Raw genomic sequence first — 20,366 nt, 5'->3', positions numbered from 1 at the left:
ATATCCCAGTGCTACACAAGCTTTTGTGCTTAAAAAGTATACACATTTTTATTTTTAGAAAAAAATGACTAATCGTTTCGAGACTAAACGTTTCTAGATAAGACCCTTCTTCCTCAGCTGGGATCGTTTAGAGCCTTTGAAGCTGCATTTAAACTACATTTTGGAAGTTCAAAATCGGGGCACCAATGAAGTCCATTATATGGAGAAAAAACCTGAGTTGTTTTCCTCAAAAACCATAATTTCTTCAACTGAATACAGAAAGTCATGAAAATTTTGGATGACAAGGGGGTGAGTAAATTTTTTGTGAATTGTTGTTCTGGAAGTGGACTTCTCCTTTAAATAAATATTTTTATCACTTAATAAAACAAAATGGTTGTTTACAAATCAGCCACTCCATAAAAATAAACTAGTTTATTTTCAGCCAGCATGTTCATTTTCAGTTCCTTTTAGTTACATTCTAACAGGAATATAAAAGCTCAGGAACAATTGCATAAGAAGCCAAACACATCTGCTTAATTAAGGCATGAATACTCAGTCTGTATATGATGTTTTATGTATTTTAGTCTGTGTAAACATTCAAATATTCTACGCATTTAACTTCAATAAATTAGTATTTTCATTATAAATATGTTTGTGTGTGTGTGTGTGTGTGTGTGTTTTAATGCTTTCACCTAATTAGAGCTCTTATTTCTCAGAAATATATTTCAAGATATCAGGATTTCAAAGAATCTACCTTATTTTTAATGTAAGAGCAGTCGGAGCCATTTGTAGTTTTTTTTTTTAAGCTTTACAAAAACAGTCTGTTATGTTGCTTGGCCATTCAGAAATCATTCTAAAATGTTTATTATCAATTAATTTTTTTTTTTTTTTTTTTTTTTTTTTTTTTGGAACCTGTGATATGTTTCAAGGTTATCTGATGAATAAAAAATAAAAAAGAGCAGCATTTATTCAAAATATAATTTTGTCTTTACTATCACTATTTATCAATTTAACACATTCTTTGCTGAATAAAAGTATTAATTTCTTTCAAACAAAGAAAGAAAAGATTTACTGAGCCTAAATTTGGACATTTAATTTTAAATAAATGCTGTTCCTTTTACCGTTTGATTCATCAAAGAATCCTGAAAAAATCACAGGTTACCAAAAAAATATTGTGCAGCCCAAGTGTTTTCAACATTCATAATAATCAGAAAAGTTTCTTGAGCAGCAAATCAGAATATTAGAATGATTTCTGAAGGATCATGTGACACTGAAGACTGAAGTAATGATACTGAAAATTCAGGTTTCATCACAGAAATAAATTAAATTTTAAAGTATATTAAAATAGACAATAGATATTTTAAACTATAATAATATTTCACATTTTTTACTGCATTTCTAATCAAATAAACACAGGAAATCAGCATATTGGAGTGATTTCTGAAAGATCATGTGACACTGAAGACTGAAGTAATGATGCTGAAAATTCAGGTTTCATCACAGGAATAAATTCTATTTTAAAGTATATTAAAATAGAAAAACGCTTTTTTAAATTACAAAAATTTTTCACAATACTACTATTTTTTCTGCATTTTTAATCAAATAAATGCAGCCCTGATGAGCAGTAAAGTCTTATTTAAAAACATTAAAAATCTTACTGATCCCGACAATATATAGTTGTCAAGTTTTTGTATAAACAGTATTTGTTCCTATGATTAAAGACAAAAAGTCAGTCTTGAGCATCCCAAACTGTCTTGGAGACATATATGAGCCATTTCTTAACTGCTTATCCACTAAATGCTTTTTTAAAAACACAAAGTTTCCTTGTAATATATATGGAAATCAAAAATAAGTAATAGGTTTTGTCATCAACCGCCTGTCTCTGTTGCCACGGTTACATCCACGAACAGATGTGTATTTGATACCAGGAGTAAATAATTGTAAGTAACTTTTACTAAAACATTTAAAAATGCTGTTGGATATCAATATGTAAAATTGCAATTATTCGGTAGATGTTTATTGTAAAATATAAACCCGCAATTTGCGCCCTGTTTCACTCCATATCAAAGCGCATCCGTTTTTGTGGCGCTTCTAATATTGGATTTACGGTGTTTTGGAAGAAACAGCCCAAAATCTATTGGGCCTTCAACCGGTGACGTACTTCACTAGGAAATGGCCAACTGTTTTGTGAGATTTGTGTAAACACTATTGATGCGCGCTCGGCATTCACCAAAGGAAAGCACCAGATCGGACGCGAGCTTCTCCGGTTTCAGAGTCGCCAAACGAGCATCATCTGGACCACACACGCTCTCATCACAAACAACAGACTTTACTCGACAGATAAGCGACTAGAATGTCTACATCGGTCGATATCCACGCGCAGCTGGCGTCCATCCTCGAGCGCTTCGCCAAATGCGCTCTGCTGGAGATGAGCCGCGCGGTGGAGCAGGAGATGACGCGCCGCCAGATGGAGGTCGAGACGCTGCTGGTGAAGCTCCAGTTCACCGAGAACGAGCTGCGATCTGCCCGACAGAACCAAGCGAACTTGCGCTCGGTGGGAACACAAGTCAACAACAGCGGACAGAGAGGTACTCTCACCTACAGACACACCAGCGATCATTTAGAGTCAGCATGATGCTGAGATTTTTAATCTTTAATTGTATTTTAACAACTTGCGCTTCCGCTCAAACGACTTCCCTTCGCTGGTGACGTATGTAAGGCCCCGCTGCGCTTCAGCCAATAGCGCGCGTCCCGCGTTCTAACCACGCCCCCTCAGCCTGTCACACAAACTAGCGCAGCTGCGAACGCAGCGATGGTGAAAAGGTGCGTTTTCGGATGTTTTCCTCTTAAAACGTTGTTCCCCATCCCGAAGGTACCGTGGTTACGCACTCGCTGGCTTGAGTTTCTACACTTCGAAGAAGGAGGCGTAACGGAGAATTCGCGTTTGTGCTCGCGGCATTTCACGCGTGAATGCTTTCAGAATTTAACGCAGCACGAGATGGGTTTCGCTAAAGTCCTGTGTTTGACAGATAAAGCCGTTCCGTCCGTTTACACCGTCGGCGCGTCACCCGCCGCGAAGGTAAGTGCAACTAAGTAGCCTTGAAAGTGCAATTGAAAATGTTACAGTATATCAACGCATCATGTTGTTAACATGAGAGAGAGTAGTTTGTGTAAGTGTAGATGGCCGTTCATCCATGCATGCGTTTGTTTGCGTCCGTCTGACAGCCGCAGACTCGGGATGTTTCCTGTCAGTGTCCGGCTTACGGTCAGAAAAAGAGCGTTTCGGTTCAAACTCCGAAGTCCAAACGACGGCGTGAAGGTAAAGTTTAATTTGGACAGTGAACTTGCATTCAGATCTGGTTTGAAACATCCACTTTTAATCATTCGAAATGGATAAAATCAAGTCCCATTCTCATTGCTTTATGATGATACAATACTTAAGTGAAATGGGTTGCAATAATTCAGATTCATGTTGACTTTAAATAAAATATAGAAATGGGCCAAAAAGTTTACATACACCTTGCAAAATATGCAAAATGTTAACTATTTTACCAAAACCAGAGGGATCATACAAAATGCATGTTTTTTTTATTTAGTACTGACCTGGATAAGATATTTTACATAAAAGACATTTACATGTAGTACACAAGAAAAATAATAATAGAATTTCTAAAAAAGTTTACATATGCTTGATTCCTAAAATGTGTTTTTGTTTAGTGATAGTTGCTCATGAGTCCATTGTTTGTCCTGAACAGTTCTTCAGAAAAATCCTTCAGGTCACACAGATTCTGTGGTTTTGTTCAGCGTTTTTGTGTAATTGAACCCTTTCCAGCAATGACTGTATGGTTTTGAGATCTGTGTTTTCACACTGAGGACAACTGAGGGACTCATATGCAACTATTACAGAAGGTTAAAAACTCTTACTAATGATCTAAAAGGAAAAACCATGCATTAGGGGCTGGGGGTGAAAACTTTTGAACAGAATGAATGTGTGTACGTTTTTAATATTTTGCCTTTTTTTCATTTAGTACTGCCTTTCAGAAGCTACAGAAGATACTTGCATGTTCCCCAGAAGGCAAAATAAATTACATTTATCTTGATCTTCAAATTCCAAAAGTTTTCACCCCCCTGAGTCTTAACACATGGTTTTTCCTTCTGGAGCATCAGTGAGTGTTTGAGCCTTCTTTAATAGTTGAATATGAGTCCCTCAGTTGTCCTCAGTGTGAAAAGATGGATCTTAAAATCATACAGTCATTGTTGGAAAGGGTTCAACTATCACTAAAGCTGTGGATCATTCAGGGAACAACACAGTATTAAAAATCAAGCATATGTAAACTTTTGAGAAGGGTCATTTTTATAAATTCAACTATTATTTTCTCTTGTGTATTATATGTGTCTTTACGTGAAACATCTTATTCAGGCCAGTACTAAATAAAAAAAACAACATGCATTTTGTATGATCCTTCTTGTTTTGGTAAAATAATTAACATTTTGCAGATTCTGAAAGGGGGTGTAAACTTTTGACCTCAACTGTAGGTATCAGAATGATGCATACTGGTGTTATTATTACTAATCTGTCATCATATACTCGCCCTCATGTTATTCCAAAACCATATGATTGTGAATCACTGTTCATAAATGTAAAATGAGGGTGAATAAATGATGACAGAGGTTTCTGTTTCTTATACAGAGACGTGCATTTTTTTTCATGCAGTTTAAAAAATAATTTCTACTGTTTGTTTTTCTCATCAGAGGTAAACCTCAACCTCGTAAAGTTTAATGAAAATCACGATGGAGAAACGCAGACAGAGACGTACACAGACGATTCTTCAGCACAGACGTTTGCACTGAATGTAAGGATTGCTTCATTATTGCATTCTTCTTCTGCAAATGTTTATATACTAACTTGATTCTCACATGCAGGAAGATGGAATTAAATCCATTCAGATCAAAGAGGAGCACATGGAGGACGGGCAGTGGGACAGCGGACCAAGTAAAGCACATGCACTTTTTAAAATAAGAAAATGATAGTGCTACCATATATTTACTCTCTGTGATTGTCAGATATATTCTTATCTACATTCTGTGTCATTTTATACTTGTTTGATTGATTCCATGATGTTTTTATTTCTAGTTTCTCCGTCTCTTTGCCCGTTGGGTCCAGAGGTGGACGACCAGGACAGTTTCAGCGCAGGAACAACAGGACCAGCTAGAGAGGGTGAGAGATCAGTACTAGTCCGACTAACTAGTCTTTAGAATCAGGGACCTTTATTAGCTATTTATGAAGCATCAGATTTAGTGTACAATATGTATGCGGATGCTGAATTACTGTAAAGTAGGGGTGTAACACAAAAATGATGAATCCGTGTGTGCCTTGGTTTTGATGTCAAGTTTTGGTACAACAGAGGATAAAACTAAAATTTCTTTTTATTATTAAACGGCAATTTTTTGAACAAATTGTGTTTTTGTTTTGAACCCTCTGGTGTTGTTCGTACAGCAGTCAGAAATGACCAGTTTTTAAATTTATTTTATTTTAATTTAATGAATGTACTTATTTTTTTAATTTAATGTTTCGTATTTTTAGGTTTTATGGTACTAAATTATATTTTATGATCCATTTATTACCTGTCAACCACTTTTAGAGTACGTCATTTCCAGCTTAAACTGTCATAAAAATGGAATGCTTTGGAGCACAGACTTATGTTTTGTATCCTTTTTTTTAAAAAAAACAACACTTGGCAGGATATTGCTGAGGTGAAAAAAAAAAAGTTTAAAAAATTAAACTAAAAAAACATTATGGAAGTTTTGAAAAATATATAAAATACTATTTTAAAATTTTATATGAAATATGTTTCCAAAGTTAATTAAACCTGTAAATCTAAACAAGTTGTGTTCCAAATTTGAGGTTGATTTCGCAAAACATGAGTTTACAGCCAGAATTTGTTTGGGCGCAGTATTAATCCTTAAAGACCTAGGACATTTTCGGGGCACCTGACACGCCTGCACTTTTCTTTGTTGTCTTCTCTAAGAATTAATGAATTTCCAAAATTTTAAGAAAATCGCAAGCAACAATTGGAGGCTTTTTTTTACTGTGCAATCAAACAGAAACTCATGAAGTTTGGATTTTTTTGTTTAGAAAGTTGTATTTGGGTGTTTTACACTTCAAAATAAAATTTTATCTACATATAACATCCCCCAAACAATTTATAGCCATATATTACAATATTGTTATAGGTGCTTTTCAGTGAAAAAGAGGTCTATTTAGTTTATTGACAATATAGATGTGTTCAAAAATGTTTAGGATTTAAAGTAAATGGAAACAGTATTATGTAATAAGAAAACATAGTAAAAAATAAAATAAAAATAAATAAAAGGTGAGTTTTTTTTTTTCAGAGAAATATATTTTCAGAGTATGAACAACAAACGGCAATGGTCTTGTGCAACAAATATACAAACAGTGCAAATGATTCACAAACTACACGCATAATGAGAGAAAATATACAGAGTGCAACAGAAAAAAAGCACAAATGATCTTTATAAACTAGAAGAATTACCGTAATATACAGTCTAATGGATCGATCCGCAGCCTGTATTTGCGTTTTATTGGATAGCAGACAGCGCATAGTGACGTGAAAACAAATTCCAGCAGATTATCGGATATGTACAGCTGTTTCATCCTTGTTTTGTTTTGTTTTGTGTCAAGCGCTTTGTCATGTGTTTTTCTATGCTTTTTCAGAGAGTGCTGTCATGCAAATGTGTTATTTTGTGTTTGTTTTCATGCACGCATGACGTACTTTACTTTCACTTTGAGTTTCTTCAAATTTCCAAAGAAACATGCTAATTAGTGGTTCAAAAGTCCAAAAATGATATTTATTGGTTGAATAGATGACAGTTCGAACCAATTTAGGCACGGGGGTGGGACTAAGCGTCAACAATCGTTCCTGCTTGGCTGAGAGGAATGAAATGCATTGGTTTCCTCTGACGAATCAATGCGATCAAAATGTGATGACTTAATCACGTTCACTAAGGAGTTCACTTATGAGCAATTTATGACATACCATAGTTTCCCAGTTCCTCCAAAAGAGTTTAATAAGGTGGTTAAAGCCATTTCACCTGGATTAATTCACCTAATTAAAAGTCACTCTTTATTTAATCCAAGCAGTTCACTTGTTACTCAGTCTACTTTGCTATTGGAAGGCGTTGATCTGTTAGACGAGAAATGTAATAATAGGCATCTGCGCCAAATTTTTCAATTTAAAAGGAACATTTCTTCAAGAGGAAAGTTCTACTGGAGGTCCTTGGTTGATGATATAGACTGGAAAAGAACTTGGCTCTTACCTGGGAAATATTGTATTTCTAATAAAGTAAAGGAAACACATTTTAATTTTACATAAAATACATCCTGTTAATTCTAATGTTTCTAAATATTCGGACATTGACAGCTCATGCTCTTTTTGCAAACAAACAGAGGAGACTTTAGTACCTCTTTTTTTTATTGTCCTTTATCCAAGCAATTTTGGTCTGACCTAGGATCTTTTATATTTGATTCTGCCAATGTTGTACACTCCTTTAGTTTAAAAGACATTATTTTTTATTATAATAATACTACAAATAAACCCCTGGAACATACAATTAATTTTTTATTTTATATGGTAAATTTTTCATACTCAAACAAAAATTCGCAAATAGTTACCCATCCTATCCCCTTTTTAAAACTGAACTAAACGCACTTCTAAAATCTCTTCATCTTATGCAGAATAAAAAAAACTAAGATTCCTTAGGTTTATTTAGAATATTTTACAGAGGTATTTAAAGAAAATCCATGTATTTAGATGCTTTCCTCATGTGCGCTTAATCGAATATCCTTGTAATGTTATTGTAATGTCATTCTCATTGTGGTGTTTTTATTTGTTATTCTTATTTGTATTCATTTATTTATTTTGGTAACATTTTTTTATTTTATTATTAATGTGTAAGCGTTTGTGTTTGTCGTTTGTTTAATTTATTATTACTGGTTATTTTATAGTTTTGTATGTGATCCCTTGGCTATGTTCTTGTACTGTTTGTTCAATCAATTAAAAAAAAAAAAAATGAGACAAACGAGACAGGAAAAAGCGGAGAATCTCAGCTTTGTGGTACTTTTTAAAGCATTCAGATCGGATGAGCGGTTCAAAAGTTATTAGATATTTAATAACAATAGTTATTTTTAGCCACGGGCGGCTGTCTCGTCTTTGAGGGTCAAACGCTTCCACTAGTGTTTCCATCTATTAAGCTTAACATCTAGCTTAAGACATGCTATTAATGTACTAATTCAGGCTAGCAACATGATAATCATGGTGTCAACATGCTAAAACATGCTAGCAATGTTAAATCATGCTAACAATATGCTATCACTATGTTAATCATGTTAAAAACAAGCTAGCGACATGCTAATAACCTGCTGATCAAACATGCTAGAATCATGTTAAAAACTTGTTACCAACATGCTAACGACAAGTTAATCATTCTAACAACATGCTATTAACATGTTAATCATGTTAGAAACGTGTTAGCAACATGCTAGTAACTTGCTAGTCATTCTATAAATGTGTTAACAAAATGCTAATCATGTAAAAACATGCTAGCAACATGTTAATCATGCTACAAACATGTTAACATGCCAATTATGCTAGAAACATGTTGACGTTAATCATGCTTGCAACACAACAGTAACATGCAAATCATGTTAGTAACAATGCTAACAACATTCTAGTAACTTGATAATCATTCTAGAAACATGCTAACACATGCTAATCATGCTAAAAACATGCTAGCAACATGCTAATGTTAAAAAGCATGCTAACGACATGCTAATCATGTTAGAAACATGCTAACAATATGCTAGTTATTTGCTAATAATGTTAACTACATCTTAATCATTCTAGCAACATGCTATTAACATGTTAATCATGTTAGAAACATGTTAGCAACATGATAGTAACTTCCTAGTCATTCTATAAACATGTTAACAACATGCTAATTGTGTAAAAAACATGTTAGCAAAATACTAATCATGCCAAGAACATGCTAACAACATGCCAATTATGCTACAAACATGCTAGAAACATGTTGACGTTAATCATGCTAGCAACACATTAGTAACATGCAAATCATGTTAGCAACAATGCTAACAACATGCTAGTAACTTGATAATCATTCTAGAAATGTGCTAACACATGCTAATCATGCTAAAAACATGTTAGCAACATGCTAATCATGCCGAAAACATGCTAATGACATGCCAATCATGCTACAACCATGTTAGAAACATGTTGACATTAATCATGGTAGCAACACATTATGGTAACAACATGCTAAATGTGCTAGAAACATGTTGACAACATGCTAATCATGTTAGAAACATGATAACAATATGTTAGTTACTTGTTAATCATGCTGACTACATCTTAATCATTCTAACAACATGCTATTAACATGTTAATCATGTCAGAAACGTGTTAGCAGCATGCTAGTAACTTGCTAATCATTCTATAAACATGTTAACAAAATGCTAATCATGTAAAAACATGCTAGCAACATGCTAATCATGCCGAAAACATGTTAACAACATGCCAATTATGCTACAAACATGCTAGAAACATGTTGACGTTAATCATGCTTGCAACACAACAGTAACATGCAAATCATGTTAGTAACAATGCTAACAACATTCTAGTAACTTGATAATCATTCTAGAAACATGCTAACACATGCTAATCATGCTAAAAACATGCTAGCAACATGCTAATGTTAAAAAGCATGCTAACGACATGCTAATCATGTTAGAAACATGCTAACAATATGCTAGTTATTTGCTAATAATGTTAACTACATCTTAATCATTCTAGCAACATGCTATTAACATATTAATCATGTTAGAAACATGTTAGCAACATGATAGTAACTTCCTAATCATTCTATAAACATGTTAACAACATGCTAATTGTGTAAAAAACATGTTAGCAAAATACTAATCATGCCAAGAACATGCTAACAACATGCCAATTATGCTACAAACATGCTAGAAACATGTTGACGTTAATCATGCTAGCAACACATTAGTAACATGCAAATCATGTTAGCAACAATGCTAACAACATGCTAGTAACTTGATAATCATTCTAGAAATGTGCTAACACATGCTAATCATGCTAAAATCATGCCTGCAACACATTATGCTAACGACATGCTAAATGTGCTAGAAACATGTTGACAACATGCTAATCATGTTAGAAACATGCTAACAACATGCTATTAACATGTTAATCATGTTAGAAAAGTGTTAGCAACATGCTAGTAACTTGCTAATCATTCTATAAACATGTTAACAAAATGCTAATCATGTAAAAACATGCTAGCAACATGCTAATCATGCCGAAAACATGTTAACAACATGCCAATTATGCTACAAACATGCTAGAAACATGTTGACGTTAATCATGCTAGCAACACATTATGCTAACGACATGCTAAATGTGCTAGAAACATGTTGACAACATGCTAATCATGTTAGAAACATGCTAACAACATGCTATTAACATGTTAATCATGTTAGAAAAGTGTTAGCAACATGCTAGTAACTTGCTAATCATTCTATAAACATGTTAACAAAATGTTAATCATGTAAAAACATGCTAACAACATGCCAATCATGCTACAACCATGTTAGAAACATGTTGACGTTAATCATGCTAGCAACACATTAGTAACATGCGAATCATGTTAGTAACAATGCTAGCAACATGCTAGTAACTTGCTAATCATTCTAGAAACGTGCTAACACATGCTAATCATGCCAAAAACATGCTAGCAACATGCTAAACATGCTAGAAACATGTTGACAATGTGCTAATCATGTTAGAAACATGCTAACAATATGCTAGTTACTTGCTAATCATGCTAACAACATGTTAATCATGGTAGTAACATGATAACAACATGCTATCTATGTATCCATCTGTCTGTCTATCTTTAAAACTATTTTAAACATCAATCTATTTTAGACTGAAAATCGTCAAACTTTTGAAATCTTTTCAAACTTTCTCAAGCAGCTTCAAGCCAGTTTGTCTTGATGAACTTTTTTTATCTAGTTTTTTGATCAAATGTGAGCCTGGACCACAAAACCAGTCATAAGGGTCCGTTTTCTGAAATTGAGATATGTATATCATCTGAAAGTGGAAATAAATAAGTTTTCCATTGATGTATGGTTTGTTAGGATAGAACAATATTTGGTCGAGAAACAACTGTTTGAAAATCTGGAATCTGAGGGTGCAAAAATCAAAATATTGAGAAAATCGCCGTTAAAGTTGTCCAAATGAAGTTCTTAGCAATGCATATTACTAATCAAAAATTAAGTTTTGATATATTTATGGTTGGAACACGGAACATGATAGGGCTGTGACGGTCGCAATGACAACCGCGCCACCGTGGTTGTCGATTGGCACCGCGATGGTCAGTTGCCACCGGCTGCACGTGACGTCACACAATCTATAACAAGCATAAAATACAGTGTTTCTACAACAATTATTCTGCCGTGGCCGTGTATAGTGTCTCCGCCGGCAGCAGCAGTGAGCGCAAGTGCCTTTGCAGCTGCTGGAAGAGATCCACGTTCAAACGCACGCAATAGGCTAAAGCTTGCAAAGCTCCAGGAAAAGTATTTACCATGTTTGTGTCGGGGGGGGAAATAAGGAGATACTTGAATAAATTATTAATAAACTAGTGTTTTCTGAGCCAGTGTCGCAAAGATGACGATTGTGACTCGCCATCTGCTCATTGGATGCGCCTTTATAGAGAAATGCATCTGTACGGATTTTATAATGAAGAAGTTTTTGTTTTCTATTTGATTTTTTTAGTTTTAAAGTAATATAGTAATAATTTCAAGCTTCTATAGATATATTTATCCTGACTGTAAGGCAAGTCTTCACTGAGTTTCGTTTCATTTTTGTGCAGTGCTCCTGTTCAACATCAGAAAGCGCATCTTGTTTGTTTTCTTTATTTTCACAAAAGCACAACGTTTTGTTGATATTGTGAGTGCATGCAAATAAAATTAGACGCTTTATAGTTCCTGATGATATGCTACGCTTGCCTTTTTGAGCAAAGACTATGGTGTATTTTAATTTTTTTGCATGTGATTGCACTGGCGCCTCCATGTCCTGCAAAGCACATTTAGCTTCCCCTCTCCAACAAACAATTGTATGCACATAAAAGCGTGCATTTCTCTAAGTTAAACGTTTAAAAAATAACATTGTGAAATGTTTGAAGATTTTATTTTAGGCAAGTCATGATGATTTGAAAAGGCAAAATTGATTAAACAGACTGTGATCAACTCGCTGCCTGCCTCTGGCCGCTTGGTCGTTATTTTAAAAAGCAAAAACAAAAACTTTTGCGAACAATAAATGTTCCAAACATATTTCTAAATTAAATTTATTAAGAAACGAAAAGAAATATAATCACATTCCTATTCAAAACAAAACTAGAGCTATTTTGATGGATGCAACAGTGTGATAGGAACGAAAGAGAAGACTTGGGTTCCAGTCGGACTCGGGCCGGTAATTTTGATGAGCCGCCAGACAAGGGTTGGTCGAGGTTGTTACAAATTTACAAACAAATGTTTGTTCAATATTCACTGTTCTTATTTTGCCTACTTTCTTATTGAACTGTATAACTTCTTTGATATTTACTTCAGTGTTTTTTAGACTAAAATAAACACGCACGTTTGTTAATAATTTCTGAAACTCATTTTTTGTTTCAAAATTATATATATAAATATATGAACACCGCGCCACCGACAGTAGTTTGTCCATTACCACCGTGGTGGAAAAAATCTGCCACCGTCACAGCCCTAGAACATGATCTTTACTTAATATCCTAATGATTTGTGGCATATAAAAGAAAAACTGATCATTTTGACCCATGCAAAGTATTTTTAGCTATTGCTACAAATATACCCGTGACACATTAGTAATAATCAACACTCTGTACTTCAATCTGCAGGCAATGATTTCATCCTAACAAGTAAAATGAAGACCAGCGGATTGTGGAATTCACCTGTTTCCGAGGAATATCCCATGAACTCCGAAGCCCAGAGTTTGGACGCGTCTCCTCTAGAATCAGGCGAGCGATACGAGAACCGACGGCCGGATCCGAACGTACAGCACCATATGGATGAAGCATACAGATCGGGCGAGATCTCCCTGCGCGCGGCTAACCACGCGGCTCCGTCGGCGTCGGATCACAGGGACGCAGCGGCGGAGAGGAGCTCACGCTGCCCTCAGTGCGGAAAGACATTCACCACGCGCTTCTATCTGAAGATCCACCAGCGGATACACACGGGAGAAAGACCGTACAACTGCCCACAATGTGGCAAACGCTTCTACTGCAACTCACACCTGATTTCACACCAGCGATCGCACACCGGAGAGAAACCCTACAGCTGCGAGGAGTGCGGCAAGTCCTACTCGCACTTAAACTCACTCAAACTGCACCAGCGCAGCCACACCGAAGAAGAGGCGTATGGGTACTGGTGACCGAAACATCCATGAAATGCCACATGACTTTGTTTGACATTTGACACGTTTTGTATGATAAATTATAAAATGACATTGCTTTAAGTTTGATACACTGCCTTTTTTTTTTTTAGGTTTTTATTTTTGAGTAGTTGGTTACTTTTATATACTTTTTTTTTATCTGTTTGTTAAACATTTGACTAATACATAAAATGCATTTCCTTTATACATAAATTAATTTTTCATTTTATAACCTGTAAAACCTGTGCTGTGTTGTTTTGCAGTATTTTTTGTTTATATGTATTATTTAATATGGGAGCATCATTTTGCGATTGACAATAAAAATCCATGAATTTCTAATGGATAAACTATGGACGTGTCTTTTTTCTGTAATTTAACGTTTAATAAAAAATCAAATAATTATTAGAAAAAATTTTTACTGATCATAATACTGTTGTTAGTTTGAGAATCTCTGTGTTAAGTTTTATTTTATTCATTTAATTTATATTTTTTATTATTTCATTATTTACTTATTTTTTTACATTTTAATGTTTGAACACCTCTATATTAATTTTATTTATTTGTTTTAATTTTTTTTTAATTTATAATTTATTGAACACAGAACTGTTGTTTGAGCATTTCATTGTTAATTTAATTTATTTGTTTTAATTATTTTATTTAATAATTGATCATTTATTGAACTTAGTACTGTTGTTTGAGCATCTCTATATTAAATTTAATTTTAATCAGTTTTATTTGATTTTATTATTCAACGGAACTGTTGTTTGAGCACCTCTATTAATTTTAGTTATTTGTTTTATTTATTATAATAACTAACTGATAATTTATTAAACATAGTACTGTTGTTTGAGCATCTCTATATTAATTTTATTTATGTTTTAATTATTTTATTTATTGATTTATTGAACACAGTGCAGTTGTTTAAGCATCTCTATATTAAACTTAATTTTAATCAGTTTTATTTGATTTTATTATTCAACACAGAACTGTTGTTTGAGCATTTCTATATTAATTTAATTTATTTGTTTTCATTATTTTATTAATTAATTGATCATTTATTGAACACGGTGCGGTTGTTTGAGCATCTCTATACTAAATTTAATTTTAATCAGTTTTATTTGATTTTGTTATTCCACAGAACTGTTGTTTGAGCATTTCTATATTAATTTTATTTATGTTTTAATTATTTTATTTAATAATCGATAATTTATTGAACACAGTACTGTTGTTTGAGCATCTCTATATTAACTTTAATTTTAATCAGTTTTATTTGATTTTATTATTCAACAGAACTGTTGTTTGAGCATTTCTATATTAATTTAATATATTTGTTTTAATTATTTTATTAATTAATTGATAATTTATTGAACACAGTGCAGTTGTTTGAGCATCTCTATATTAAACTTAATTTTAATCAGTTTTATTTGATTTTATTATTCAACACAGAACTGTTGTTTGAGCATTTCTGTATTAATTTTATTTATTTGTTTTAATTATTTTATTAATTAATTGATAATTTATTGATCACAGTGCAGTTGTTTGAGCATCTCTATATTCAATTGAATTTTAATCAGTTTTATATGATTTTATTATTCAACACAGAACTGTTTGAGCATCTCTATATTAATTTTATTTATGTTTTAATTATTTTATTTAATAATCGATAATTTATTGAACAGTACTGTTGTTTGAGCATCTCTATATTAACTTTAATTTTAAGCAATTTTATTTGATTTTATTATTTAACATAGAACTACTGTTTGAGCATCTCTATATTAATTTTGTTTATTTGTTTGAATTATTTTAATAATTAATTGATGATTTATTGAACATAGTACTGTCGTTTGAGCATCTATTAAATTTCAGTTTTATTTGTTTTTTATTATTCAACGTAGAACTGTTGTTTAAGCACCTCTGCATTAAGATGAATATATTAAAATATTATTTACTTATTAATGGGTATTTATTATGTGTTTATTTTGGACATGTTACTGCTGTTTGACCATCGCTATTCTTGAGACTTTTATGTTGACGGATGTTTCCAGATCCGGTCCACCGGAAACACGCCCCCTCATCTGCTCCAGAGAAGTAGCGATGGTGGGTGATGTTGTGTTTTTCTTTCTGTTATTATAAGAGTGTTTTAACAGCGAGATGAGCTCGGCAGCGATGTTACACACGCAGATCTCCGCGATCATGGATGTGCTGGCGAAGGCGGCGGTGGCGGAGATCAGTCAGCTGCTGGAGGAAGATGCTGCTGCTCTTCATCAGGAGATCCGGAGGAGAAACGAGGAGATCCAGGGACTGAAGACCCGACTGATGCTCACCGAGACCAAACTACAGAGAGTCACTGCGGACAGGTGCTCCATCGGCGTACAGGTGGAGATCACGGGCACGAGCAGCGTCACACCTGCGCTCCTGCTGGGTCAGTGTGTTCACATATATAGATATATTTACATTATAATTAAATCATAATTTTATTTTAAATAGATAGAATGTAAAATCATATGTAGATATAAATATGTAAACATCTTAATATGTGTATATATATACAAAAAAAAAAAATAAATATATATATATATATATATATATATATATATATATATATATATATATATATATATATATACACACACACAAAATATATATATATATATATATTTTTTTTTTTTTTTTTTTTTTTTTTGCTTAATATTTTTTGGAACCTGTGATTCTTTTTTCAGGATTCTTTGATGGAAAAAAAGTTTAAAAGAACAGCATTTATTCAAAATATAAATCTTTTCTAAAAATCTGTTATTATATAGACAATATATATAAACTTTCTATCAATTTAACACATTTGCTGAATAAAAATATTACTTTCTTTCAAAAAAAAGAAAGAATAAAAATGTAATCACAAACTTTAAATTTTAAATAAATTCTGTTCTTATTAACTTTTTATTTTTTGAGGAATCCTGATCATGTGACACTGAAGACTGGAGTAATGGTGCTGAAAATTCAGCTTTGCGTCACAGAAACAAATTACATTTTAGCAGATATTCACATGGAAAACAGTTATTTTGCATTGAAATAATATTTCACAATATTATTTTTTTCCAAGAAGTTTTGATCAAATAAATGCAAGCTTAATGAGCATTAAAATCTTCTTAAAAAACATTAAAAATCAAATTTTTGAATGGCGGTTTATATATAATTATGCAAAATCAAAACACTATATACTGCATGTATTATATTTGTATTTAACATAAATGAAATAAAAATATTTATTTTTTAAATTAATGTTGGTTATATACATTTTTTATATCCTGATATGAATATGAGCATATATATATAAAATATACAAAATATATATGCATGTAAATATTATATGTATTTATTTATAGTTTTATCTAAATATAATAAAATTATATATAAATTAAGTTTTGGTATTATTTAATTTTATTCTGTTATTTTTAATATGTAATTGTATTAAATATTCTGTTTATATTTGTGTGTGTTTGTGTATATGCAAATATGTACATTTATATACAGTTTTTTTTGCATAAAAAATATAATTCACATACATATTTTATATATGTATATATTTATAGATTTTTACATGAGTATAATAAAAATATATTAGATTAGATAATTATTATTATATAAAGTATATAAAAGACAATAAAAATACATATCTATCTGTCTGATTGTTTGTCAGTCATGCCTATCAGTTGTGTGTGTGTATTATTTTTTAATTATTTTAATTTTTTTAAGGCAGTGGCTATTTACACTATGTGAAAAATAGCAGTATTTTCTGCTATTTACACTGCTTTTTGCAAATAGTGGCAAATATCTGCACTTTAGTATTGTAGTACATTATAAAATAGTATGCAATAATAACGTGTTAAAATTATTGAATAGATGCTGACTTATTGTGACAAATAAATCCCTCCCTTACACCTTCCTGCCACTTCATTTTCAACTTTTTGATCATTTTCCTTCATTTCTATTAAAAAAATGCCTTTCTGATGTGAAAATGAACAAGAACGAGTGGATTCGAACTTGAAGAGCTGTTCTTCTTTAGCTGTTTTTCAGTGTTAAATCATTTTATTGACTTCTAAACTCACATTTTTCTAAGCAGGCGTATCGGCTCATTCACGGGAACCTCGGCCTGATGATCAGAGTCAGCAGAAGACGGTTCCGACGTGTCCGGTCAAGGATCTGATCGCAGAGGAGAAGCCTCATCATTCACACACGCTGGAGCTGAAACGAGAAGATCCCGTCACGTGCTCATCACAACCAGAGGAAGAGGAGCTCAGCGGCCTGGAGTTTGAGATGAAGATCGAACAGGTGGAAGAACTTGTGGATCAGAAACTAAATCAAGTTCAGAACGAAAACCGGCGTGATGATGTGAACTCTCATTCGTGGAGTTCAAAAGCTTTCGACGATCCGGAGGGTCTGATAGAGCCGGAGCAACATTCCCAGACTTTTCCAGATCCGTATGTGATGATGGAGGATCCCACAGCTCAGTCCTCATCCGGTTTGTTCTCGCTCTCTCAGAACGAGAGTTTCGGCACTTCTGGGGACGTCGAGTACGGATTGAATCTTCATCGACAGGAACGCTCATCCGACTCCACGGCGTTCTCAGCGTCGCATTCAAGCTCATGTGCGGCCAAAACTCTCCCTCAGCGTCCGCACGCAGGAACCCATCCGGGGACCAAACCGTTCCGCTGCGAGGAGTGCGGGAAGGGTTTTACGCAACGGACGCGTCTGATCACGCACAGACGAGTGCACACGGGCGAGAAACCCTTCCGATGTCAGCTTTGCGGGAAGACTTTCTCCAGACAGGACAACTGTCTCCGACACGTGCGATTGCACAGCGGACAGAGATGGTGAACGCACATCCCAACGCTTTATTGTGTCTCAAAGTGAGATTTCTGCATATTGTAACTGTGTTGCTCCTGTAAATGAGTTTTGCATTTTGCATTATAGCCTGTTTGACATATTTGTTAATATGCAATGCGAAAATAACTTCATTAAAATAACAATCTTCATGATCAAGTTTGTGACAGCTGCCCAATTCCCAGAATTTATGAAGATGAAGATAAAACTAAAACTGTGAAACAACTTTCCTTGCTTGAAATAAATTTTTACTAAATTCTAATTATTTTTTAAATCTTCCCATCTAAAATCTAATTCATATCAGGGTTATCATTATTTAAAAATAAAATATATTATTTTTAAAAAATGTCAAAATTATTATTATTTAAAAATAAAACCATAAATGAACTTTCAATAATAAAATAAACCATAACAATCTTGCAGTCTAAAGTGTTGTTCACATCAGGGTTATTGTTGTTGTTTAAAATAAAATATATTATTTTTAAAAATATATAAAAATTATTATTATTTAAAACTAAAACCATATATGAACTTTCAATAATAAAATAAAAAAAAAAAAAAAAATTTGCAGTCTAAAGTGTTCACATCAAAGTTATTATCGTTAACTAAAACTGAAACCATAAAAACATTAAAGTAAACTTTACCTGACTTTACCCAGGATTAATGACAATAAATCTAAAACTAAAACTATAAAACAACTTTCCTTGCCTGAAATAAAATTGACTGAAAATATAATATTTTTTAAAAGGTTTTTATCATTATTTAAAAATAAAATGTATTATTTTTTAAAAATATAAAAAATATTATTAAAAAAAAACAAAACATAAATGAACTTTCAATAAATACATTTTTTTTAAAAAAAGTTTAAAATAACTAAAACTAAAGATAAAAATTTAATAAAATTACATTTTATAAAAATACCAAAAACACAGCAAAATTAGTGAAGCTTTAGCTACAATTAAAATGAAAACAGAAAATCTAAAAAATAAGAACTAATTCAAAATAATAATTAAAAATATAGTAGTAAAATAAAACGGTGAAATAATTTTCACTCAGAAATTGCAAGTAAATTTTACAATTAATTACAAAAAAAAATGGCATTGAATTATTATATATACAAATATTTCTTTTGAAACGCACTATAACGTAATAATCTTTTTTACCTTTCTTTAGTGTATTAAAATAACACTGCTAAACCTGATGCCTGTTTTATAATTCATGGCTGTTTTTAAGGAAATCCCTAATGTGGCACCGCCAAAAAACTTTATTTTCATTATGTTTTTGTATGAGTTTACTGTTGCGGTTTCCTTACATACATGTGAAACGGCCTGATGCTGAAATCTGCGTGAGCGTGCTTGTTTATATTAATATTTAATATTTTTATCACTATAATGTGATTTTCAGGCATGAAATTGTTGACCAGACATGTTCACGTCATCCTCTGTTATCTTATTCCATGTTAACCCTGGCTAATCATAATTTGATCTGTAATCCCTGAGCTAATGTGCATATTTGCATATTAATGATCTTATTTTAATACCTGCTCGTCCATTTGTTTCTTCTGACACATGCAGCAGAAATAACACTCTCTTCTTTACTCCAGTTACTGCAGCATTTTAGTGATTTTCATCAGGTGCAGGTCAAAGCTCATGAATATTTAATAAGGGTAAGTGCTGTTGCGTTTATGATTGGCTGTCGGTTTGCCTTCGCATTCCATTGCCACATTGTTTCAAATGATGTATCATTTTGGGCCTGAGTTCACATTTGGCCATGTTTAAAGTGGTTTCAGATTGCAAATATGTAACTTTGCTGTAGCCAAGATTAAAAAGTGTCCCAAAAGCTGTAACCCAGGGTTCAATTCATTCACTGAGTTCCTGTAGACAGCATCTTTAATTTGATGAATTTGACTTGTTATATGTCATTTTTGGTAATGTTTTACTTTAT

At 32.8% G+C, this 20,366-nt stretch overlaps 1 protein-coding gene across 1 annotated transcript; it reads left to right on the top strand.

The window, feature by feature from the left end:
* The first annotated feature begins 2,619 nt into the window (after positions 1-2,619).
* Positions 2,620-20,268, top strand: si:dkeyp-68b7.7 (zinc finger protein 271). The gene is made up of 10 exons (XM_051137179.1): positions 2,620-3,058; positions 3,205-3,298; positions 4,732-4,832; positions 4,903-4,972; positions 5,114-5,197; positions 13,012-13,540; positions 13,808-13,823; positions 15,590-15,632; positions 15,676-15,966; positions 17,662-20,268. The coding sequence occupies exons 1-10, from the start codon at positions 2,792-2,794 to the stop codon at positions 18,414-18,416; spliced, it is 2,250 nt and encodes a 749-aa protein (XP_050993136.1). The 5' UTR covers positions 2,620-2,791; the 3' UTR covers positions 18,417-20,268.
* Positions 20,269-20,366: the final 98 nt, after the last annotated feature.

This window comes from Labeo rohita, chromosome 2 (assembly GCF_022985175.1).
Source record: "Labeo rohita strain BAU-BD-2019 chromosome 2, IGBB_LRoh.1.0, whole genome shotgun sequence".
Taxonomy (NCBI): Eukaryota; Metazoa; Chordata; class Actinopteri; order Cypriniformes; family Cyprinidae; genus Labeo; species Labeo rohita.
This window is presented reverse-complemented; position numbering and strand designations above follow the sequence as displayed.